The 26,149-nt window shown below is 43.4% G+C and overlaps 1 protein-coding gene across 1 annotated transcript in view; it reads left to right on the top strand.

Annotated features, from left to right (window-relative positions):
• Nucleotides 1–26,149, top strand: part of LOC122813866 (zinc finger protein 431-like) — a 149,061-nt gene that overhangs the window by 34,065 nt on the left and 88,847 nt on the right. Inside the window, exon 2 of the mRNA XM_044086405.1 lies at nucleotides 19,423–19,734. Within this exon, the coding sequence (XP_043942340.1) occupies nucleotides 19,423–19,734 (312 nt within the window). The remainder of the gene's footprint in view (nucleotides 1–19,422; nucleotides 19,735–26,149) is intronic.

The following is a 26,149-nucleotide window of genomic DNA, read 5'->3' as shown; positions in this document are numbered from 1 at the left end:
CATACATGTATGACATAGAGTACACCACCATGTGACCCTTTACCTGTGTACTGTACTAAGCTCTACATCAACTGTAGACAGTACCCATGTACTGACACAGTTCCATCATGTGTTATGCAATGCAATGATACCACTGTCTGTGACCAGGTCAGCTGTACACATACCAAGGGCCCTCTGTACTTTCCACCATTTAGCAGATGTCTGTTGCTGAACACCAGTACACACCCTCATGTATGGATATGACATACATGTACCTGCCCTGGGTATGTACATGCCACACACACAACATACCTGTAAATAGCATAGCTGTTGTAGTCCTTTATGCAGACAGGTGGCTACAGCCATTACACACATGCACATGGAATGTAGGTCCTTGGCTGCTGAATGCTAACAGTATATAAGGTGTGATATCAATGTTGACAGAGGTAACATCCCCTCTGTACTGGTCACCCATCATATCATGCAACAGTCCATGTGTCATGTATGTCATTACACATATCCACCAATTGCAATGCCTACAAACATGACCAAATGTCAGGATTGTATGACCTACACACCTGTACACGTAGTGTTGTGCATTCAGATAACATGTGTGTGCAGTTGCTGATGTTTGCAGGTGGCGTGTATCCTAGTACATCATGCAGCTGCAATGCAGCCTCAACATTGCCAACTGTATATGGTGATATGCTGAATGTACAGAAAGATGCACCACAGGTATGGACAGATGTGTTGAAATAAATAAGTGGTGGGGCATCTTTGCAGATGGATGTTTGCTGTGGACAGCTCACAGGTGTGTCACAAGCGGTCCTACAATACCCTGTGTAACTGGTAAGCAGTGGTTTTGTTAATTGAAGGACATAACACACAACTTAGACAGCGGTCAGGGTGACAGCGAAGGTAAATTGCTTGACAGCTGTTAATAGATATGACATCCCTAGTGCATATATCAGCACTGTTGGCACAGGAAGTGTCAGTACAGTTTGTAACGCGTGCAATACTGCTGTAGTCTGACATACATAACATGAGCTAGGCAGGTCTGAGATTCACAGTACTGGCATATGTGGTTGCGTGTGTGTCCATATATGTCAAGTATTGTGGGGAATACATCTCAATTGTTACTCTCCTGTACATTAGTGTACACATCCGTACAGACTGCAATGTAGAGAGCAGGACATAGGCAGAGGCGTGTATCTCACACGTGAGGTATCTTTATGTGCATGACATAAGTGTATTAATTACTGAATGCCACAGTGTGTGTATGTAGGGCTGACTGGTCCCTGGGGTGAGGATGTATGTTACCATACTGAACTGATAAGACCCCTCCCACCATCCAGGCTATGCATTTTACTATCCGTGTTGATGTCCCCGATCTTAGGCCATACTGACTACCTGTACATGTGTATTCTCTGTGGTGCGTCATGTAGGTGCACAGTACGGTAATGATGATTTGCACATAGGCAGGGATCCTCATCCCACCAGTAGCAACTGTGTGCGAGTGTGTGTTACTGTGTCGGTGAAGCTGTGAGAGTGCGTGTGTGTTACGGTGTCACTGAATACATGTGTGTCAATACCGGAGTGTGTGGGTGCAGTTGTGTGTTGGCATCCTGTCATGGGAACGTGTATTACTGATTCCCATTGAGGCATTACACTTCCACTGGCCTCTACCCTTGTAATCAGCTAGACCACTCTCTTACCTCACCACTCCATGTAACAGTACGTGTGATGTCACCCTTTATGGATGTCACGTCTGTGGCCACAGTAGCTTAATACACAGCTATCATGCTCTTGGAATGGTAGATGTGTTTGTAACGTGGGACATTCTCACTGGTATGTGGCAGCTACATGGTGCATGTTGGTATATTCATACATAACTGTGAGTAGTCCACATTGACATATGGGACACTTAACTGCAAACACTGACATCCACCGGCACGTGCAATTAGACCTGAAGAAGGACAGCAGAACATCATGACCAACATGCATTTACTGTTGTTACACAAGACACACTGTTAACAGTATTGTACACCTGTACAACATGGTATATCTGCTGCCTGTCAACAGTCCTCAACATTTGTAAACTACACGTATCATCCTAGTCTGTTCACCCTGTGCATCAGACCATATGAGCATGTCCCTGCACTGATGGTGTGGATGTCAGGAATGTGGCACAGGCATCATCATATGCACAGGGTGTTAATATTTGCCAGAGGCCTAGGCTGCACCATTGGATGACATCATGTGTGTGGGTTTGGGCCTTTGATCTAATTGGACGTGTGTGGATGTTATGCTTGTGTTTGTTTCGGTGCCCTACATATGTGTCCAGTGTGTGCGTGTATGTATGCACACAGTTTTCCCGAACTGTCTGGCCTACACAGGGGTATTATTGACAGCTGCAGACTGTACAGGCAAGGTTTTACAGTTCACGGTGTCCGACCACGGATATGTGACCTGTGCCTGCCAGGGGTTGCACAGGCACTACCAGGCAGAGGTGCAGATTGAGTACTGTCTGATGTCACTTGTCCACTGGAACCGTGTCCCTGTTGGGACTGTCCCGGGCCACGTGCACGTGGCCTGCTGTGTTGTGGTGTGGACATCACAGCACCAGATGTACTGCTGCTGTTACCGCCACTATGGGAGCTGGCATGTGAGATAGCTCGTACACATAGACCTGACACAGGTGATGTAGCAGGCCTAAGTCCAAGTGCCCAATGCCTCACTCTTTCCAGATGCTCCAACACAGCTCACACTTGCGGAGTGTCATGCCATGGTCAAGGACTCCAACCATGTCACCTAACCGTTTATCCAAAGCATCAGCAATCTGCATTTACCATTGCCGGGATCCTGTTGTTTAAAGAACGGACAGCAGCCCTCTGTAGCCTATGATCTTCTCTGTTGCACCATTCAGCACGTGCCTGTGCCTCCATTACAGCCTGAAACATGCATCTGGTGACACCAGCTGCTGCGCTCTGTCATGCAGGAGCATGTTGGCCAGAGGTCATCCTACAAGCAGCACTGGCCACGTGCCTGTGTGGGGCACCACCAGTAGTTTAGCTGACACCATGGTGTGCAGGCACACCTTCCATAGCCCCACACTTTCCTGTTCCAAGCTACCACACGCCAACTGTCCTTCTTCTATGGCCACTGGTGATGGCGTATGTGCAGGTATGGGATCTGTGTGCGGGGATGAGGTGGATATAGATGGAATGGCAACAAATGGCACAGTTTCAGCCCCTGGCAATTCTGCCTGTGTCCCAATCATACGTTTGTCATCACTGCTAGAGTCTGTGAGGACACTAACATCTGATGTACCACAGGAGGGCAATGCACCTACATCACCTGTGAGGGCAGACAAGAACTGTACATTACAATCTATACAATAGATGCACACGCATGTGATATGACAGAAAGCATGCAACATGCATGTGATACGGCAGATGGCATGCAGCGCAGACAATAATAATGGTAGTTATCATACATCCCTGGGTTGCGCACAACAGCATGCATGTGTCATAGCAGACAGCATGCAAATTACACAATCGTAGTGGTTAGCATACATCCCTGTGTTCCACCATGTGGACCAGCACAGGTTAACAGTACACCTGCCTGATGTGTGGCATATGACCTTGATAATCACATATAGTATGACGTGATCTGCTGACGTGTGCAATGACATGCATACATGTTTGACACAATGGTGTCCTGTCAAATATACAATGGGGCAATGGTGTACCAATTCAGTGTTGTCTGTCCGCCCTACAGATATACTGCAAATTTAGCTGATGTGCATGGCCATTGCAGGGAATCATGAGGCGTCTCTAGTGCTATACAGTGTGAGTTACAGACAGGGTTCATAGCCATGACTGTGTTCAGATACAATACATATATACTGTGGAATTTGACCCATGTCACTGAGGTGTATACCCACTAAACCATGATGTGGAAGTTGTGACACAGGTCACTGATGGGTATACGAATGACACTCCTGCACATCTGCAACCATATTGCTGCAGCCTGGCCACTATGGGCAGACATGGCGAACATGTCGGTACACCATGTCCCACATGACATCTGTGTACCACACACACACACACACACACACACACACACACACACACACACACACACACACACACACACACGAAGAGCTAGTATGGCATTTATGTCCAACAGCAGCGGGAATGTACTGTGTCTGTGGCCTGATGTGGATACTGTACAGGTGACTGCTGTCATGTTGCAACACCCTCAAGATGTTCAACACATCTTATGTGATGTATTGATGTTACGCCTACACAAGATGTGCACAGGCCTGTAGGATGTCTAGTGTTCCACATCTACATTACGACCATTATACAAAGGCCATGGTTGAACCATGTGTAGCCATTGTACGACAAGGTATACACACAAGCACAAAACATCTACTGTGTGTGTTGCTCCATGTCCCTGGCCATCCTCCATGGCCATGTGTGTACATGTGTTGTCCAAATTATTGTGATGGGCATCTATTTCACATGTCTGTGTTGTCCCATATGACATGTATGCTCCACTGAGAACAGGGTTATGCAGACAAAGGGTGTTATGTGGAATATGTTTTCAGGTTAGGTAGGCAGTGTAGCAGCCAGGCCAATAGATGTCATGGACATGTCAAGATAGCACATCACATTCTGTGACATTCATAGCAGGGCTATGATCCACACTGGTGAAACCTGTGTGCTGGCCATACTCTAGCCCACTATGTAGTATTGTTTGTATTCGCCACATGTGTAGATCGGATCTGTTGTACGTCCCTAAAGTGAACAGCACCTCCACCATTGTATGAACAGCTGTCAACACGTCTGGCAATAAAGTTTGTGAGGATTCCTATCTGTGAGATGATTCACATAGTTTGCAAGTGTTGCACATGGGTAGTCATTGTGATGCATTGCAGGTCCGACCTGTATATTGTGACAAGACCATACATTATGTGTACATGTTGTGAATGGCCACATGGTAGATAGATTTGTGCATTACGGTTCCTGAGAAATCATAAAACTCTCACCTGCAACGGGATGCTGTCACAGCGGAATGCCAGAGGTACCTAAATAGGAGTAACACAGCAGTATGAGCATAATCCACCTCTGTATAAAGGCTACAGGGAGCAATGTGCATAACACATACACCAGTACATTAGACTATACTGTGGTGTATGCACATGTGTGCATACACAAGAGTAGCATACTATAATATGCGGCATGTGTGTATACATGCCTTGCATATGATGTTACATTACATATTGTACAGTGGACACATGCAACTATATGGAATATAGTTGTTATAGGTACACTACTGACTTACCAGACAACTCCAGGCTCAGTGGTTGAGACACACCCACCTCCAAAATATCGGCTAAGGCTTGTGGATGTGGTTCTGCAGGTGTCCCCAGGTTGGCCAGTAGCTCCTCGATACATGTGAGTGGGTGCTGGTCCACCACCTGTTGCACCTTGTTCCCTGGTGATTGCATTCACACTCTGTTTCGCCCATCTAATGAGGTCTGTACAGTGTCTGCGCACCTGCTGGTATGTGCGGTTGTGGCCACCCACATCATTAACCCTCCTGCGAAGTTCCATCCACAGGGCATCCCGCTGCTGTGCATCTTGTGGCACATGGCTGAACAGGATATCATGACTGTCGAGTAGGTATGGGATGAGGGCCTCATCCTCCAAGCATGTAAAAGGGAGAAGCCTTGCACGCGGAATACCTGGAAGACATAATGATGGAGACGGGTCACAGTAACTCACAGAGACATACAGAGCTACAGCTGAACATACATGTGTATCGCATTAATTCAGTTTAAATAGTTGTATTTGCAAACCTACATGACACTGATGTGTTTGTGTCGCACACATGTGACACTCAATGTTGAGTGGTTATTATCACCATATATGTGTGTGTGTCACCTGATTACATTGCTCATATTCCATGTGGTTGCTGTCTTGATGTGGACATGTCTGTTTGCTTGTACTGGTGTTCCTACCTATCAGCACATGGCTAGATGTGTCCACATTAATACAGTCAACCTTGATGCAGTGTATATGTCACATATAAGGACTTGCACTGCCTTAACAGACATGACCTGTGACCCTGCAGATATGCTCACATAAGGTTTTACATGCATGTGTTCTGCCATATACATCTACACGGCACTGTACAGCGATTCAACATCCTGCCATGCATCACCTGTGTTGCACATGTGATACACTTGGGACACTGGCTAGCCAGATGGTATTTGCAGGGATGGATATCAACTATAAGCATGTACAGTCAAAGTCAACTAGTGGGCTGTATTCCATGGGCCATGTATGAGTCTAGGATGAAAGGATACCTGGCAGTAGCCGACAGGCGGGTCTGTGTGGCCAGGTGGAGCAGTGCCACATTACTGATCCACAGGGTTAATGATACATATACCATACAGTCATTACACCATGTCTGAGAGGGGAGCGATGTGCAGCTTTGATGGACAGGAATGCATAGTATGGCAGGACTATGTCAAGTGTATGGGACAAGGATCTGTCCAGCATGTGGTAGGTGGATGTCCATGAAGTATGTGTTAGAGATCAGGATGAGTACGTGTAGCATGTCCAACATCACTGGGTTGGACATGGATTTATTCAGGGTATGCATTATGCTACACAGTGGAGGTGGGGAATGGGAAGGCTGGTGTTGGCCTTCTGCACATGGCCAATACCCCTTAAAGGAAATATGTGATCTGATATGGGTCACTTGAGTGTTCTGTATGGCTGGACAATGATCTCTATATTCATGAATGGCACCCAATCATTATTAGGGTTGCCACATATGACTACCTGAAAGACAACTGCCCAGCTGCATCCCTCACACACGTGTCCATTATGTTGAGCGCTGCCTAGGTGGTAGTTCATGGGTACAGGGTTATTAACATAGGGGTGACAATGTGAGTCAGCTATTGCTCCTAGGTCATAGTCATTCGCATACTTCAATAGGCAGATGCCTTCTGTTTGTCTGTGAGGTATGGACTAAAATGAGGAGGAATAAAATTCATTCACCCTGATATACTGTAGCTGCCACTGGTGTGATGATCACGTATTATTCAGACACCTTCTGTAGTGTTGGTTCTGCCAGCAGTCCTATTGCAAAACACTCCTGTGACATAGGAATGTACATCTAGTATACCGAGTGTAGATGGTACACAGTATGGATGATGATGTCCTATGAACTGGCAAGGTTATGATATGCAGTGTGACCTCGACCATGCTGTCATCTACATCTGTACTGCTGACATCACGTAAGTGATCAAGGTTCATGGCCTTCCAGACCAGACTCAGCAGCGTAGTACTAAAGTACTTCCCATTATCAGTGGTATCTCCCCCTTTGTGGGTTGTGATACCTGTTGGTGTGCACCATTCAGTGTGTACACAACCTGACATGGAGCTATGTTTTACATGATGTGTACGTGGAGAGCATCTTGTTTTGCCATATATGTATGATACAACCTGTGATGTGGGCAGGTCCCATGCAGACTGAGTGCAGCTTGTACCTGCATCGTTGTGGGTACAAGGGCCCTGTGGTGTACATGGATGTATGCTTGTGTATCTGTTGGGGGGAGGGGGCCATGTGTTTATATTATCCAAGACCCTATCTAGATTGCTTATTCATGCTAAGCACTTGTTCAGGACTTGTAAACACTATGTAAGCTAATAATTACTATAGCACTCAATCTTCTTCATTACCTACAGGTAAGGGTGAACAGGTTTTGTACATACTTTTCTCACTTGCATAGAGTAATGTAGCTCTTGTACTCACTTTCCTCACTTATCTAGGTGAATGTAGTTCTATATTCAGGCATGTCCAAGAGTCAACTGCCAGTGTTCTCACCTGTCTATCTGATGAATCTGGACATCTTGTGGCAATGTACACATTGCCTCATGTACACAGACAAGCCTCTCCGCCTACCACCCAACACTACAACATGTGAGAGATGCACTCATCTAGCCAAACTGGAGGTAAAGGTCTCTCCAACCAAGCCTGACCCTGACTGCCATGTGGAGAAGGTACACAGTTGCACAACACCACACTCATCACATAAGTCTCACTGAATCTACCCCACCATTAACTGGGAAAACTACTTGTGTACCAACACATTAGCTCAACTGTTTCTGGAATTCAGAAACACCAATGCCCTGACTCAACATATCCACACACCCACCAGGGGCAGTAATATCCTAGACCTAGTCATTACCAACATGAGTGACTGGTGCTCCACACATGAAACCAACTCCTTGTTGGTCCGATCAGACCATGTGCTGAACACCGTTAATATCCACATCCCGCACCTACCCCCCATTAAGGGAACCACAGTATAATATAATAATAGTGCCTCTTTGTCCCTCTTCAAAAGGAATCTTGACGATTGGATGGGAGAAAGAAAATTCACCCCGAGGTTCACGTCAGTCGCCCTGCTAGACAGGGGTCCAGGGAAGTAAATAGTGTGGGAAGAAATAGGCAGGGAATTGTTATGGCTAGGCTTGTATTGGCCCTAGCGCTGATAGCCTGGTACCAACCTATGAACCTATATGTCTACAAGGCCAACTACATGCTTCTTGAGATAAACGTGGTGGACGTCATGATACCCATGCAGATGGACAGTACTGTTACAACTGCTGAATCCTACACAAATGTACTGTATAAGCACTTACAGGAGTGCATGGCTTGTGCTATCCCAAACAGAACCAGGACGCTATACTCCTAATTAACTAAACCAGTCTGGTGGTCCCCTGCCATAAACATATTGTACTACAGGAGGAAGACACTGTTGCAAACGAGAGTACAATACCATGCATGGAGGAGATCCCCATAATGACAAGGTGGTTAGAATATCCTTCTACATGGCCCCCCCCCCCAATCTATGATGGATTCGCATCCAGATCAGAGGGGCCATTGTGACTCTACACATGTCATGTTAGACCCATTAAAGGATACAACACCCCATGTGGGATATACCTTACAAGACAACTGCAACAGTTTGGAAGACCACACCACTACCACACCAAGAGGATTATTGACCTAAAACAGATGACCTATGCAGCCCAACCTACGAAACTCCAGCTGTACTCAGTTGCATACCACATATACAGGTGATCTCTGCTTGACATACAAGGCCCATGTCCAACCCTGTATTGCTGGATATGCTCCACCTAAACAGAAGCCCCTGAGAGCCACATGCTCTAGGGATATGCACCTAACCACAACGATGAGTAGGACATGCTGGATGGATAGATTCCTGACCCGGACACTCCCTATGCTTTGGAACATGATTCCAATATACATCAGGCAGGGCCCTCACAAGCACTCTTCAAGGGAAAACTTGACGTGTGGATGGGAGACTGACATGTACCCCGGGGATCACTGCAGTGGCTCTGCTGGACAGAGGCACAAGGAACTATTGGCTCTGCCGTTCAGAGGCACAGGAAACCAACCTATGGGGGTGGCGAAAGCCAACACACGCTAGCTAGGCTTACAGATACCCTTGGTAAGACAGCCTAGTACCTACCTTTGTACATATTACATGTCTTATGTGCATGGATAGTTAAGTAGCTCTTCCATTTTACTTTGCTATCATGCTGATAAACTGTCGGCTCACTAAAAGACATATGTATCCTGTTATTGTGTATTGTAAATGCCAATTGTCATAACTAATGTTTGCCTAACATTACAGTAATGCTATGTAGCTTATAATACATATCTGCTTACAATACTGTACATTACACAGTTATTGGCACAATGTCCCACAATGCAAATCATACTTGCACAGTGGCCCAACCTTCTACATGTTATTCTCTGTAATACACCCATACATATGGCTACAGTTACAATATATCAACATATACTATCCCCTGTTATAGCACATACGTGTTGGACCAGTCCTGCCACTGACTTCGGCTGGTGAGGAGTATTTATTTATTTATTACAGTATGATGACCGGGGAGGTCCACTGGGCTCGGGAGCCCATTTTCAGTGGAGGCCCGGGGAGAAAAGCTCCACATAACTAGTTACATAATAGTTTTTACATTGTTAAGTTGCGAAGATTTGTAAGTTACATAAACCTATAGAAATTCTTCACATTGATAAGTTACATATCATATCGAAATAGCACACGAAAGAAATTCTTTTACACTGCAAAACAAGTTGCATAAACATATAGAAATATTTTACATTGCTAAGTTGTGTATCAAATTGAGATATCACATGAAAGATTCTTTTGCAAGCATTCAGTATGGAGTTGTAAACAAGTTTTATACCAGGAAGGGAAGTGGATAGAGGAGGAGTCTAATACTTGGTAGCTAAGAAGATTAAGTAATTATGAAAGGACTGAAATTAGAGTCAGAGTGATATGCTGGGAGGAGATAGCTTATGAGTTGTAGTCGGAGTATAAGTCAGTAGTTTGAAAGGTAATGAGTTTAGCCAGGAGAGAAGGGAGGGGGGAGTTTGGGAGGTATGGGGTGTGGAGTGCAGTTACATTTTCTGTGAAGAAGCAGGTAGGAGTGAAGTAGACTTTTGAAGGTATTTAGGTTGTCACAAGTTCTCAGGGTGGAGGGCAGGGCGTTCCATTTTTTAGCTAGGATGAAGGATAGAAGAAGCTGACCAGCAGGACGCTTTGGTTTGTGGATGGTAATGAGGTTTTGGTGAGTGGATCTAAGGGGTCTTGGGGGGCTGTAAGGTTGGAGGATATTGGATAAAGCATGGCAGCTGTTGGGTTGAAAAAGTAATTTGTGGGCTAAGACAATTTGGAGGAAGTCTAGTTGATTGGGGAGTTCAAGCCAGTTTATGGTTAGTAGGGAGGAGCAGTGGTGGGAGGAGACTTTTGTTCAAAGCCTTTGTATAGCATCCCTTGTGGTGTATGCAGTGTTTGCCTTGTGACCTACAGCAGTACACACAAATACTACAAGCGTTACTATGCTCAACAATACATCACTACAAGATAACTGTTTCCACTATATGGATTGCGTGCACTTTAAATACTACAGAATAGTACTACATACACAGACATACTGACTGTTCTACATACCTTATTAGTAACCCGAGGTGTCGTTAACTGTTGATTCAGTTCTTTTCTATTTGTGTTTCAATGTTCTTTGTAATGTTCTGCTGGTATATACGGATGGTTTGAATGTGTGATAACACATCCTTTTCTAGTTACATATTGGTAACGTGGTATTCTGTCCACCAATTGCTGTTCCAAAGTAGGTAATTGGATGCACATCAGCTGTGCAGCTACTCCATTAGCCGATACCATGGCAACAGTGGTGTATAAGTGAGTACTCCTTTTGGGCGTTGTCCGTTTGCCTTACTTTCAAGGGAGACGGCCTAGATGTGTTATCGCGATATATTTCAACAGCTATATGGAGACACACAGAGATATATTAGCTTCATGACTCCCGTGGACTGTGTGTAATGGCTAGAAGATTTAGTTCTACATGTGAGTACAGCTGTTATATTTCGGAACAGTGCTAGTTATGCAGGGTTTGTTTGTACCTGATACTTCTGCAGATGTTTAAGTCTGGCAAGGATGCTTGGCCATCTCAAGGCTGTATGGCTATGCATGAACTGTTATGTGGTGTACAGTGTGCTCACCAGACATCCTTGATTTGGTGTACAAGTGTAGCATACTGTGCTGTTATTCACTAATTGCTAATGCATTGCGGTGTACGCGCAACCCTCTGTAATGGGATTAGTGCAAACAAACCCTATTACATCAGCAGTTGTTCCATTGTATAACAGCAGCTATTTCACATAGGGCCATGTTAGTGCGTCTCTGACAAGGTATGTTAAGGCTTCTGCAGATGTCATACAGTGTGTGAATGATTTGTGATGTTGTTACAGTTTGTATTGTAATATGTTTGGGTGTGTGGGGTGATGTTGGTGGGTGTGCTTAGCAGATGCAGGTGTGTAGGAACTGCTTTTGTACATATTCGCTATGTGCGTGAGGGTTCCTTCCCTATTTGAACACCTATCCTTTTGTGGACTAATACAATGGTAATTGCAGGCTGATTCATTAAGGCACTGTTATGTGGCTCCTGTATAGCATGCAGGTGATGTTAGTCCTTGAATCCCTTCGGTAATACATCTGAATTTAATAACGTGTTGCTACATGATAGCTGTGTATTTCTGTCATAGGTATTTGCAGTCATCATAGTTGTGATGGTGACTGACCCTCTTTGGCTAGGGTTGCCACCTTTTCTTATGGCCATAGTGGGACCTTTTTGGGACACACGTCTAATTTTACAGGCCGACACAAACCCACGGTCAGTACAAGGGATAGAACTTTCCTTTCTTGCCTAATTATAAGCTTATTCTTGTAGCAGTTTAGTTGTTTATCCTGTTTCCTGTAACATGTAGGTATTTTAGATACAGAAATAACTATTGTATGCAACTATTACAGTACATATGAGACATAGTTATGTCCTATAATCCCAGGACATTTGCCACATTTAATATATTTGGTCAGGGCACAACCGCCCAAAGAGGGAGTGTCCCTCGCAAAGTGGGACAGGTGGTAACACTATCATTGGCTCATGTCCATAGCACGTATTTGTAATAGGCATATACACTTCATATCCTTTGTTCATAAAGGTTGGTAGTGGCGGAATGTGTGATTGCTATGGTCTATGTTATACACACGTATGAACACTTCAACCGCTGTATACGGGAGACCTACAGAATCCTGAAACCACAGTGTTCCGATGCACACAGTACCGGGACCAGACTCCCATACCCCAACCACTGTATACGGGAGACCTACAGAATCCTGGAACCACAGTGTTCCGACGCACACAGTACCGGGACCAGACTCCCATACCCCACATTACCGACATCGACAGTAACTCTCGAAGGTAACACGAACATGGAACACACACATGCACACAGACACACTGCTACCCAACGCATCCAAACAAACCATCCTACACTACGTATGAGCAGGTGGCCACGTCCCCCTACACCCCCCATGTAGGTGTCTGCGCCCCCCACACCACCCCCTACTTTAATATTCTACATCCTAGGTCGTGGAAACAGACGCACAAAGCTAACCCACAACCACACATTACAGTCCCCCAAGAACACACACCACACACAGAACACACACTTGCACACACTACATCCCTAGGAAACACATATACACACAGTAACCTACCCAAACCGCAACACCAGAAGCACTGACTATCTGTCCATTAACATCGTGAGATTACACCTCACGCATCTGGTGTTTCGGTACTGTGTTGTTTCGGACCTTAAGCCTCAGGATTACGCTCGTCGGTATGTAAAGCAGTCGGTATGTGGTAGGTATCCCATTTATATACCTCCATGGTTATGTAGATGTTGTTAACGTATCTATATGTATATCTCCATATATCGACATCTCTCTCTCTCTCTCTATAGATATATATATATATATATATGTGTGTGTATGTATATATATATATATATATATATATATATATATATATATATATATATATATATATCTGTATGTATATAAAACATACACCTTTCATTGGGTACATGCCAGTTTGTCCTATTTCAGCACATTCCTACCTTTTGTGTTTTATCCTGTCAGTATACACGACTGCCATTGGTACATCTCAGGTAGCTTAGTGGTATGTTATTATGATGAATGTGTTCATGGTTGCGTGTTCTAATCCTGGCAGTGATATCTTACACCACAGAGCAGGCACTGGTAGTGCAAGGGTGATTAATGCACATTTCAGCGGTTGTGTGTTCCACATGTTTTATTATTCTGTGGAGAACTACCTATATATGCAAGCTGTGTTTAAGGTATACTATGTAACATGTAGACATCTGTGAAGATTCCTGTCAGGGATACTCCCCATTATTTGGAACTACATCCCTGATTACATTATATAGAACCCCTCAGTGACAGTCCGGGGAATCCTTGCAGAGTGGATGGTGAACAGTAACTACACCCCAGGGATCCCGCAAGTGGCTATGCTCCACAGAGGGACAGTTAGTTGATCGATGGGGTGGTGACAGCAGACACGTTTTGCCTATGCTTATGAGTGGCCTCAGCTGTTGGGCATGTACCTACCTATGTATCTATGAACCTGTACACACAGTATGGACACATTCTGATAGCTTAATTTACTGTTCAGGTATTGACTTACCTTGTGCCAATGGCGGATGTGTGTACAGTAGTTGAGGGCTACCTATGTAGGATGCACACAGTAGACCACCTGTACATGACAATTTACAGGTGGTCATGTGTGTGTGCCATCCATGTCTGCTGTGTGTGCAGGTGGAGATGGGTGTCAGTCCATGAGTGCCTACACTGTCAGTGTGTGTGCTATACATTCCCTCTTTGCCAAGGCATGGGCATACTGGGCACACTTCTGTCTGCCTACTGGGGCTAGCACAGGGTGTTCATGTTCTGAGTCCCCCTGTGCCTGTGGGTCCCTTGGCTATGGTGGTGGGCTGTGAGGGCCTTCACCATTCTGTCCCTGCTGCAGCTGTTTCCGCAGGACCATATTGTGTAGCATGGCACATACTATGAAGATGTGGGTACACGTTCCTGGAAAGTACTGCAAGGCTCCACCAGATATGTCCAAGCAATGGAACCGTGATTTCAGCATCCCAAACACGTGCTCTATGATGATTCTGGCTTCTGTGTGTGCCTCATTATGGCGTTCTTGCATGGCTGTGTGTGCATTGTTGATGGGAGTCATCATCCACGGTTCCAGTGCATAGCCAGCATCCCCCACCAGGTGGCCATATGGGATGTCCCCCCTGGCAAATACCTGATACAGCTGTGAGGCATGCCAGATGTGGGAGTCGTGATAGCTTCCAGGGCTGCCAGCACACACATCCATGCTAATGCCCTGGGCATTGCACACGACCTGGCAGTTGATGGAGGGGAATCCCTTGCAGTTTATGTAGCGCCTACCCTGCTCACCGGGTGGTGACTTGATGTGTATGTGCGTGCAGTCTATTGCACCCAGTACCTCCAGGTAGTCTGCCACATGGTGGAAGAGACGCATATTGCTGGCCAACTCCTTCTGCATTTGGGGGAAGTATATTTGCTCATTGGCATGTGGTAACATGGCATCCAGGAACTGGTGGAGTACCCTGGATGCTGATGCCTGTGAGATCCCCATGATATCTCCAGTTGGCCTTTGGAAGGTACCTGTGGCTAGTATTCTCAAGCTTACACATACCTTTGTGTCCACTGTGATGGGTTCCCCTCTGTTACTTCTGGCTCTGAGGCGTGGCTGGCACAGCTCAACAAGTTGCTGTATGATGTCCCTGTCCACCCTGTAACGCTCTACTATCTCCAGATCATGTAGCCCCTGGTAGGTTACCCGGGGTCTGAACACTCATCTCCCCATCCGGTGCCTGAGATGGTCATCAGCATCATCTTCCACACCACCTTCAGTCTCCAACACATGCTGGTGAATCAAAGCTATGGCAGCCCCTAACATATACATATTAAAAGTTCCCAGTCTGTATACACCAATGGTGCAGAGTGTCTGGGAATACACAAGTGTGTGTGGGGCTTTCACACCTTATACTATTGTGCAATGGATGATGCTGGTGTAATTGGGTGTGTTTGTGCTATTCCAGCTGCAGGGTGTCTTAATTATTGGTTTTTCAGCAGGTACTGCTATTGTGGGGCATTTGGTGTTGACTTACGCTTGTCTGCCATGATTCATCTATTGCCCTTTACTTCTATTTTCAACCCAATTCACCTCCCATTGTCAGGCATGCATCCAGCTGCCGCCTTTCTTGTTTTGTGCTTCCACAACCCAGGGTTGTGTTGAGAAATGTGTTATGTAGCTGATCTACTGCAAGTTTGCTTTGTTCTGCTGTGACAGTTCTCTTTTCTTTGCTGTATGGCACCTCCCCTTTCCTGTTCTGCAGGTAGCTCCTAGCAGCCTTGTTAGCTGTTGTCTATGGCCCACTGTGAGTTTCTAGGTGTTAATTGCTCATTTGTACTCCAGTTACCATGCTGCAGCATTTCCTTATTGTCTTCCCGTATCCTTCCTGTTTCAGCTGTGGTGTGCGCCATGCACAACCGTTTACCAGGTTTTGTGCGCGTTCGTTCACATGAACTTTCGGTTACCTTGTGTGCTCTCAGCTAAGCAAAGCTATGACTGCTTCCACACCCCTATCCTGCGGCTTTGCTTAGCAACATGCAACACAGAATAGCAATGATCCAATGTGCTTACAGCTACGGTGGTGTGCCCCTCTCTTGATGTCATGTTTACCTCCAGGCCACTCCTCGGTGTTGTAACGCTATGCCGTGTGGTACATCCTTATGCTGGCGGGGCATTTGCGATTCAGTATTACTTGACTCATTTGCATGACATTGACTGCTAATTCCTAGTTACCGCACGTAACACTGTCACAGACCCTTAGCAGCCCTTGTGAAATGGTTGTGGTGTAGCATGCGTGCCATTGACTATTATGGGGATATCATGAATTGCGGGGTCTATATTAGATCAGCGAACGCTGATTGATCAACCTTATTTTAGCGAAAGTGAAAAATATCGAAGCAGCAGAAACCCGAATTTTTTTCCTAGGGAAAGAATTCGGTTGTCCGTTTCTGTTGCTTCGGTATTTTCAGTGCTGTGGTGGAAAGTTACGGGTCGGATTCAGGTAAGTGTGTGATTCTGTGGCTGAGAGTGTTAGGGTTAGGGCTCAGGTTAGGTATGTGTGCGATTGTGTGGACATGAGGGTTAGGGTGGATTTAGGTGAGTTAGGGTTAGGGAGCGGGTGAGGTGAGTGTGCGATAGTGACGGACCTTAGGGTTAGGGTTTGGGTTAAGGTAAGTGGATAGTTAGTGGTGTGTGCATAGTTCAGTGTAGGGTTAGGTGTCAGATTTTAGGTGTATGTGTGTGGATTTCTGTTTGTTTGGTGTGCTTGTGTTGTGTGTGTGTTTTGGATCAACGATTTTTTTCCCTAGGAAAAAAATCGCTGATCTGACAGTTCGAGATTGTAAGCTTTCGCTTACATAAGGTTGATTAATCAGCGTTCGCTTTTTTAAGTGTTCGCTGATATAATATAGACCCGAATTGCGTTACATTACAGTTTTATGACATCTAAATATATTTTCCTTGTGATCCCGTTTGCGCACTGATGCACTGCGGTTTTACTTTGCGTTGGTATGGCCATGACATTAAATGTTATTTTTTTATATGTTGTGCATGTCGTTTTATGCCATTGGCTATATATTTAGCCATTGGCATATATTAACATTATAATATGTAAGTCTGGTCCACTTTCATGGCTCCGATTTTATGTTTGACAAAATGTAAGCCTTTTTTTTGGTTTATATTTCTACATGCTTACGCTACGCCTGCACAACTTCATGAATCGCTATTTACCTTCATTTGCATGCTACTCTGCTGCACATGGGGTAATTTGCATACATGCTGCGGGAGATGCACAGCTCTGGCGTACCCTGGTAGTGCACGTGGAAACAGCTCTTACCTGAATCACTCGACGGCCATATTTGGCGCTAGATCGCCGACGCTACTCTGATGCATGGCGCAAGCTTCATGAATCCTGGGGCTAGTTAACAAACACAAGCCTCAATAAACATTCACTGTCACACATTGGCTTTGTATTGTATGTACGGCCTTTGTAAAATACTTTAATGGCAATATTGTTTTTAATTCTTAAGTACACTTCTTACTTGCAGTTGTCTTTGCCTATGTCATGTCATGGTCAAAATGGGTCCCTGGACCAATTCAGTTACCCGCTGAAAGTATAAAGAAAGAGAAAGAAGTAAGTAAAAACAAATAAACAAACAAAACGGATATTTCAGTGCTGTATGTGCAGGTGTTTACAATAGGGAAGTAACATTTTGGTGCCACGGCCTTATTCCTTCCTCTAGAAATGTACTGTCTGCTAAAGTAGAGTTGGATCATGTAGGAATGACCTTCCTTTGTCACTTGTATCATGGCTAATGGCCCAGTCACTATAATTTCTCCTTGTCTCCGTCTCCCACCAGACCCCCTGTTTCTCCTAGTAGGAGTAATCTCACTTTGCTTGTGCAGCTTGGGGATAGCCTGTCCTTGGAAAAAACACCTTTAGTCAGTCATAAATACCTGAGGTACAGTTTATTTAATTCCTTGAGGTACAGCCCATCTTGGTTCGAAAGCAAATGCTGTTTTGGTAGATAATATGTATGTTTAATAGTCGCACAGAAATGTATCCTTGCTATCAATCATAGTTAGAAATCTTTATGTGAGAATTTTACTTTTATTTTTTACTTGGTAGTTGTTAACACTTGAGCCCAGACTCTGGATATGCTTGTTTATTCCTCAGTTTGTGTCTGTGTTACCGGGTCTACTAGGTTTCTCATAACTGGGAAGTAGCTCAATGGTAGAACACATGCTTTGCATGTATAAGGTCCTGGGTTCAATCTTCAGCATCTCCATAGCATTAATAAACTTATTTGGGGTTGGGAGGGTGGCCTAATGGTTAAGGTGTTTGCCTTACAAACACAAGGTGCAGGGTTCGAGTCTCCCAAGGGATAATTGGTTAGGCTTAAAATGGCTCGCAAGGGCAGTTAGCCTAGTACTAATCTATGAACCTATGAACCTATGTCTGTTTATAAAGGACCAACCAAATCATGTTGATTTGTCAGTTTTTGTTTGTGTCTTATTTGGCTCCTAGTATACATCTTATAGCATATTGTCTATACAAGACTTGCACAGTGTTTTCTGTTATTTATTTTTGTTCCTGAGTTACTGAGCTCCTCATAAGTGTCTTGCAGTATATTATTTTTACACGATTGATCATTGTTGTATTTTTATGCTTATTTCCACATAGTTTTGTAGAAGTCATAAACATCACACTATGTTTTTCCAGTATACTTACTGACGGATCATTGTTGGGGCGTGTCAAAGATATCGGTCAGACAGGCACCTATCTTCTATCTTGACATTGTACATTCAAGTATGTGAAGCTGGGAAAGGACTATCACCACGTTTCTGTGGGTCCTGCTATGTTCTATGAGTTTTCATTGTACTGGGTATTTATCCACCTCCTACTGCTCCAAAGAGAAGGAAATCCCAGGCTGGTTATCCATCTCCCCCTTTGAGCCATTCTTATGGGCTCATTTTTGTCACCCAGGTCACCAGGGTTGCTTAGAAATGCCTTAACTCTGTCTCAGTGGGATGGCACATTCTTAGTTTGTTACACAAGGAAAAAGTATAGATAATTAATGTGTAGATAATTTAATGTGTCGATAATTAATGTGTAGATAATTAATGTATCGATAATTAATGTGTAGATAATTAATGCATAGATAATTAATGTATCGAGAATTAATGTATAGATAATTAGCTCTTCATTATAGTAAAAATTAACCTCTTTCAAAATTTTGCTTCCTAGGAATATGCTGTTAGTTTGAAACAAGAATTTGCCAAACTGCACCAGTTTCTTCAAGACAAGGGACAGAATCTTATCCAACAGCTTAAGAAAGACGCAGCTACCTTGACACAAATGGAAGAAAATCTTGAAAAACATCTCCTTGCTTCTGATACAGAAGAGTTTTGTGGTAAATTGGAGTTTACAAACAAAAAAGTTAAGACTCTGAAAGAGAAAAAAGGCAAATTTGAATGCATTGAAAATAACAAGGCCACTCGGGAAACATTTGGCGATAACTTGGAGCTCAAAAAACAATACCCAGTTGTTTTGCTTACAGTAAGTATGCTTTGTATTTTTGCATTGGCACAACTTTTGTTTTGGAAATAAAAATGATGTGTGGCACAAACAAGCTGAAGAAATGTTACAGATAATGGCACTTGCATATCTTTGAAATGCCATTGGTTTTCAGGGGCAGCTCTGATTTTGGCTCAATCTTTCTCTGTCCCTCCTAATCCCTCTTAAAAACTGGTGGTTTTAGGAGAAAAGACTATTGATTATGAGGTAAGAGGCTGAGAGTTGTGTATATTAGCAGTGTAAACTATACAAAATAATAGGCTTAATTCTGAATTAACACATTCACTTTTTATAGCAAGCAATGTGCTGTGCCAGAAATGTACTATTGTGTAATGATTTTGCTTGTAATTTATATAGAATTTGTACAACGTAATTGAGAAAAGATATATACTGCATAAATACTAGCAACTTGGGAACAGTTACTAGCCAAGTGATCATGAGGACCATAAGATAGTTTGTGCCCCTCTTTCCAAACATTTAATAGTGCTCCCCTCCCAAATTGAGCAGGGCCATACAGGGCAACCCTTATGTAAAGTTATGTGTACCCACTCAGTCGACAAGACTTGGCTTAAAGGTTGTCAGAGTAAAGCTTTACTTGACCTGAAATGAGAACATATTCTATAGGCTGGGAACACATTGAGTTAGGAACCTGCCTCTCCAGTGGGTCTCGCTTATTTGTTACTGCAGGTTTAGGTTCCTGTTCTGGGTGTTTGTAGAGCCAGTGGGTTTGCAAAGAAACAGAGGGTCAAATAGGACTAGAACTTTAAACATCTCAAACAGCAAATCACCTCAGAGTACCCCATAGGCTACTGAATATAATGAGTGTTGTGCTGTTCTAGCAGGATGGTTGAAAGACTGAAGGCCTTTCATTTTCTTGGTAATATATCTTTGGGGCCTTTCTGCTTGCAGCAATATGCTTTGGTTTACACATGCCAAACGGGCACTGCATTCATTGATGGTTGTGATAAGAGAAGAACAATCTGGTAGGATAAATTCTTTGGATATTCAAGTTATTCCATTGGAAATTAACTGGATCTGATGGAAGGATTTCCTGACTATAGTGGAAATATTTTGATTGAATGAGAGAGAAATGTCTACTTAAGTTCACAGGTCTCTTATGATTCTGTCTGTCTGAAGAGGAATAGGATTTAAAACAGTTGGGTAGGAACATTTTTTTACTAAATGCTGCACTATTTTGCTTTTAACCTGAGACCATTTTCATTACACTGTGTATATTACAGCCCTTGGTGAAGCTGTTTAGTATCCGTGGATCAGTGCCTAACAGTACTCTGCTTTTATCAGCAGCAACTTGGTCAGCCACATTTCTGAGATCTTGGACTGGGTGTATACAAAGTAAATACCAAATAGGAGACTACCACCACTTAGTAGTGTTGTGAAAGTGTTTTGTGTTGTATATTTGTGAGGCTGTAGTTCTTTCAGGGATGTTGTATGTGGTTAGGGGCTCAGAGAGCCCTGTAACTTTGATGTTCTCTCATCACGCAACTCTGTACATTTGGGGCCAGGATTTTAACAGGAAATGTATTTAAGAAATCTTGATTTTTGATCTTCCAGCTTTAATAATAAAAAAAAAAAAACACCCTGCATCCTTTGGTTTAGAATACCACATTGATGCCTTTGTAATTGCTGTACCAAAACCTGTGAAAATGTGAAGCCTTTGTTGGTAAACATTTGTTCATAGTTTCGCCAACATTGTGATTGGGTTATGGTTCTTGGTGGCTATTGGGGCATGTCTAGAGCATTGCTCCCTGGCACTGCCCTCTGTGACCTAACCTCCAGGGGTAATTCTTTTCTGTGCAACAATTCATTGTTATGTACATGTGCCATTTAATAGTTGATAACAAGGAAGCTTGCTGTTTAGTTGTCATTCTGTTACTGTAAACTGTTTTATAACTCGAAAGAAAAAGTTCACTGCAGATCAGGAAGCAGCATTTTCCTGCTGTACCAGTGAGGGCACATTGTTCATATCTGGGCATGTGTACTGGTAGGCCCTACTGTAGTACAGCTGTAGGGTGTCAGTAGTTTTCCATGTTTTAAGTGAAGTTTTCAGCACACTATTGTTCTGACTTGTTGTTTGTCTTTCTGTCTTTTCCCGGTTAGGGGTCGCCATAGCAGAACTCCGGTTCGCTAGTGATTGGCAGTCGTTTTTTATGGTGTCGAATTGCCAGCCCGACTGTATGTTCTAAACTATGGAAATTAAATAAGCTTGTGTTTCTATGCTGGGGGAGGGAGGTTAATTATCATGGTCTAAATTTCAAAAATGGTATGTGTGCTGTACACTTAAAGGGAGTGTGTCTGAAATACTTACATTAGTTGCTAGAAGTGTTTAACTTGTGCTGTGGCTTGCCTGAACTCAGTCCCAGCACTTTTCGGTACGAGTGTCTCATCTTTGGAACCTATAAGCACTTCTCCAGCAGTCCATTGTCTTTTAAGTTTAATACGCATCCATGTGAAGTTGTTTCATGACAGTTCATAGCACTCCTTGGTTTGCAGTGCTCACTTGATTTGATTTCTACACTTTTAGATCATAAGGTTGTTACTTAACCACTGGTTTCTGGAAAAAAAATCACTTTTAATGCTGCATAGAATGAGAAGTCAAAAGAATCTTCAAAGATGCAGGAGTTGTGTTAGGTGTAAAGTATCTGAAGAGAGAGAGAGAGGAAAAAAGTGAGATTTAATAGACTAAAATCTAGTAAGTGAGCAGTTATATTAATTTTCTAAACCTACCAGTTGGTATGGTTTCACAACAGTTATATTGCAGTCTATATCCCATAACCATTTAATTCACTCGCTCACAAGTAATGAAATTAAAATTTTGATGGCTGACTTTACTTACAAAGAGGAACACTGTCAGAAATGTATTTTGCATACACCTGATAGATCTCGCTGTTGGCTGTGTTGAAGGGCTATGCCATTTCTTTGGAACTTTGTTCTGTAAAAATATGACTTCTAATTGCAGAGGGAAGTGTGTTCCATAAATGTGAAAAGCATTGCCTAATGTACCCATCATTTTTTTTTCTGTTTATTTATTTTAGTATTGGGTTTATTGTTCTGGTGTTAGCTTCCCTAGAAGTGTATGCCCACTAGAGATTTTCAAGTAAAACAAGATCAGACATTGCCTTAGTGACCAACTGAAATTAACCTATAAAAAGCAGAGTATAATGACAGATCTGATGAGGAGATTTAGTCCTCATTACCCTACAGGATTGTGTACTCAGAGTATGCTCCGCTAATTGGAAACAACTTTTCCAGGCTTCTTTTGTACCTCCCCTACCCACGATGCCCCACACCACCGCCACAACCAGTTTCTTCCTGCTACTAAACATGTTTATTTCAAATCTAACAGCCACAGCCTGCTTACCTGGATGACATTGTGAGAAGTGTTTCTTTTCTCCTTCGCTTACACGTTAACTTTAAAATGTTTATCGTTTGACAAAAGGAGAAGGTGCTACAATCCAATGTGTTTTTTGCTTTTGCTTGTAAGTTTCATAGGTTAATTATTTTTGTCTTTTTTTGGGGGGGGGGGGCAGGCATTCGACTTTTTTACCATCACAACTCCTACTTTCAGTGGCACTGGTTACAGCAAAAAGATTACTCATGCTTATAGTCATGATAATGGAGTACATTTTAGGTTCTCAACATGAGTCAGAGCATTGCAATATTTCTGTTGAATGCAAATGAGGCTACTTTGGAGAAGTATAAATAACCGCTCAGGATTTATTTGTTTGGAGTTGAAGGTAAGGTTAGATCTCGGTGAGGGTCATTACATTCATTCTCTAATGTGGTGATTTCTCAGACAGGCAGAAGGGGTCCTGCTCTTCTCTTTGGTGTATGTCTCCATCTAGTCATTCAGTGAAATGAGACCCTATGTAGGCCTTCTCTGTCTTCTGAGAAGCCTTTTTTCCTTATGTTAGCCCATTATTTTAAAGAATCGCTGTTGATGCTAAACTGGTTAAACATAAAGACTTTTTTTTTCTACAGGAACGGGTGTGCAGGCTGCTATAATGAATGATTTCTTACTTTTGATCTGTGCTGCATTTGATGGTCTTGGTCATCTGTATGCTGGTCAAGCATGTCCAACCTTATCTGTCTGTACATTTCCCTGGCTTGGGGGTCTTTGTATTCCCCCCTTCTAGTTTGGCAGTTCCATTCACTGATTATAATGAGTTGTCCGGGAGTATTTTGGACATACTACACAGACACACAGTTTCTGTCCACACTTGGCTCTCAGAATTTGGTCATAAACATGGATCCAGTATGGTCTCGTACTTTTCTTCTGGACCATGTGAAATATAAGTTGCCAAAATCCCTTGCTGTATTCTCAAGTTTATTTCCTACCATTCATTACTCCCAACATTATTTCTTCTGATACTGGAGTGAGCTGATTTCAGTATTTCATAGGTAGGTACTAGGCTATTGGCCCTAGGGCCTATATAAGCCTAGCCAAAATGTACCCTGGCTTTCGCCACCCAAGAAAATTATTTTCCTGTGCCCCTGTCAAGCAGAGCCACAGAAGTGATGCCCGGGGTGAATTTCCTATCTCCCATCCAATCATCAAGATTTTTCTTGAAGAGTGCTAATGAGGAGCTTTGTTTGATATAGATAGGTAGTTTGTTCCAGAGTATGGGAAGTCTCTGGGACAGGGATCTATCCCTCCAGCATGTTCTGTTTATTGTGGTGACAAGGTTTAGGTCCCTAGAGCGTGTAGCTTGGAGGGATTGGGATTTCTTTACGTGGAGCATGTCCAACAGCTCTGGGTTTGACATAGCTTTGTTTGTTAGGCAGAGATTGCCTCTGAGTAGGCGATATGCGACAGAGTAAAGCTGGAGGTTTTTGAGACTGTCTGCGTAGGACATTTGTTTGAGGCCGATGATCCTTTTTGTGAGGTATTTCTGTGGCCTTTTCAGTTGTTGTAGATGTCTTGTGAGGTACATATCAAAAGGGGCGTTGCACTGTATAATGGGACTAATGAGTGATGAGTCGAGGGGAGCAGTGACCACTTTTTTCCTGGATGAGAGACCTTTTGTGATGTGGTGTGCCACGTAGAAGGATTTCCTGACTACTGTGGCAATGTGAATATCAAAGGAGAGACTACTGTCCACCTGTGTCCCAAGGTCTGTGATCAGAACCTGTTCCTCCATCTCAGGTGAGTTTATTTCCCAGGTTACCCGAGGTCAACATATCTTGCATAAGCCTGTCTGCATATTTATTGTAACCTGTGTGGATTCCTGTGTTGGTTGCTTCTGCTTGTGTTGCAGCCCCTGCAACATGTGTTCTGCTCTCTGTAGGACAAGCATTGTGGCCATTGCAGGTCCATAAGTTGTTGAATAGGCCAGTGTTATTGGAATTGAGACTGGTTACCCAGCTCTGCTGGGGTGGTGGTGGGGGGATATGTGTCACACAGATTATGCATCTTGTTCATGGTCAGGATTCTGAAGAGGTTATACTCTTACAACGTGTGGAAGTTGATCTGGGAATTTTGGCACAAGGACATATGAATACCTTTGTTGACTATATTCATCATCAGACACAGAAAGCTCCTGTGAAATATCCAGAAAGAGGATTAAAAACATCACACTGATCCTGTGATCAAGGATGAAGGGGGTGTAGTTTCTGTTACCTTATGTTCTACTACAAGAGTATTAATTTAGTGAGATTTTTCAGATAATGGCAGAGAGAGGCAATAAACCATCTCAGGATGTGTCATCACAGAGAAGATTGCAGTACACTGTTTTTGCATTTTATTTTCTGCTTCGAGTAAAACGTTTTGGCCAGTGTTGAGGCCATCTTGGATTAAGTGGTAATCTATCTAAGTGAGAATTGAACTAACTGCTTCAGGTCCTGGGTAACTTAGAGCACTTGAGTTTCTGACTTCACATGTCTTTCATTGGTTCTTTTGTTTTCTTGTTTAGTATTTACTGCATTGAATGTAATGTTGAGGTAGTGGTAGTTCATAGCAGGTAGTGCGAGCAAGAAAATTCATCATCCTCATCCTCCATCAGTCTAGGTTTCAACTTATAAATGGTACCTGCACTTGAGCAGGAAATATCATTTTTTAAAATATTTTCTAAGGACTGTAGCCTCCTAAGAATCCTTTTTCAGAACTATCCATGTTGTACTTTTACTTCTGTCTTTTTGTCCTCCTAGCAAGAAGGAATGTGTAGGATAAGTGGCAGCCGCACCTTCAGGTAGTCTGTAGCATTTTGACTAATTGTCCAGCAGACATTAAGATGCCTATGCTACCCCTAATTAATTCTCAGCAGGCCCTTAGTGATCTCCCTGAGGCTAAGAAGAGTTGCTCTATGAGTCTAGGTAATGTGCAAGGATGTCTTCTTGTTAGCATCAAGTATTATCTGGCAGACTTGATGCTAAGTCTTTT

This window comes from Protopterus annectens, chromosome 10.part0 (genome assembly GCF_019279795.1).
Source record: "Protopterus annectens isolate FY-2018-M chromosome 10.part0, PAN1.0, whole genome shotgun sequence".
NCBI classification, from domain to species: Eukaryota; Metazoa; Chordata; order Ceratodontiformes; family Protopteridae; genus Protopterus; species Protopterus annectens.
The sequence above is the reverse complement of the archived record's forward strand: the minus strand, read 5'-3'. Positions and strand labels throughout refer to the sequence as shown.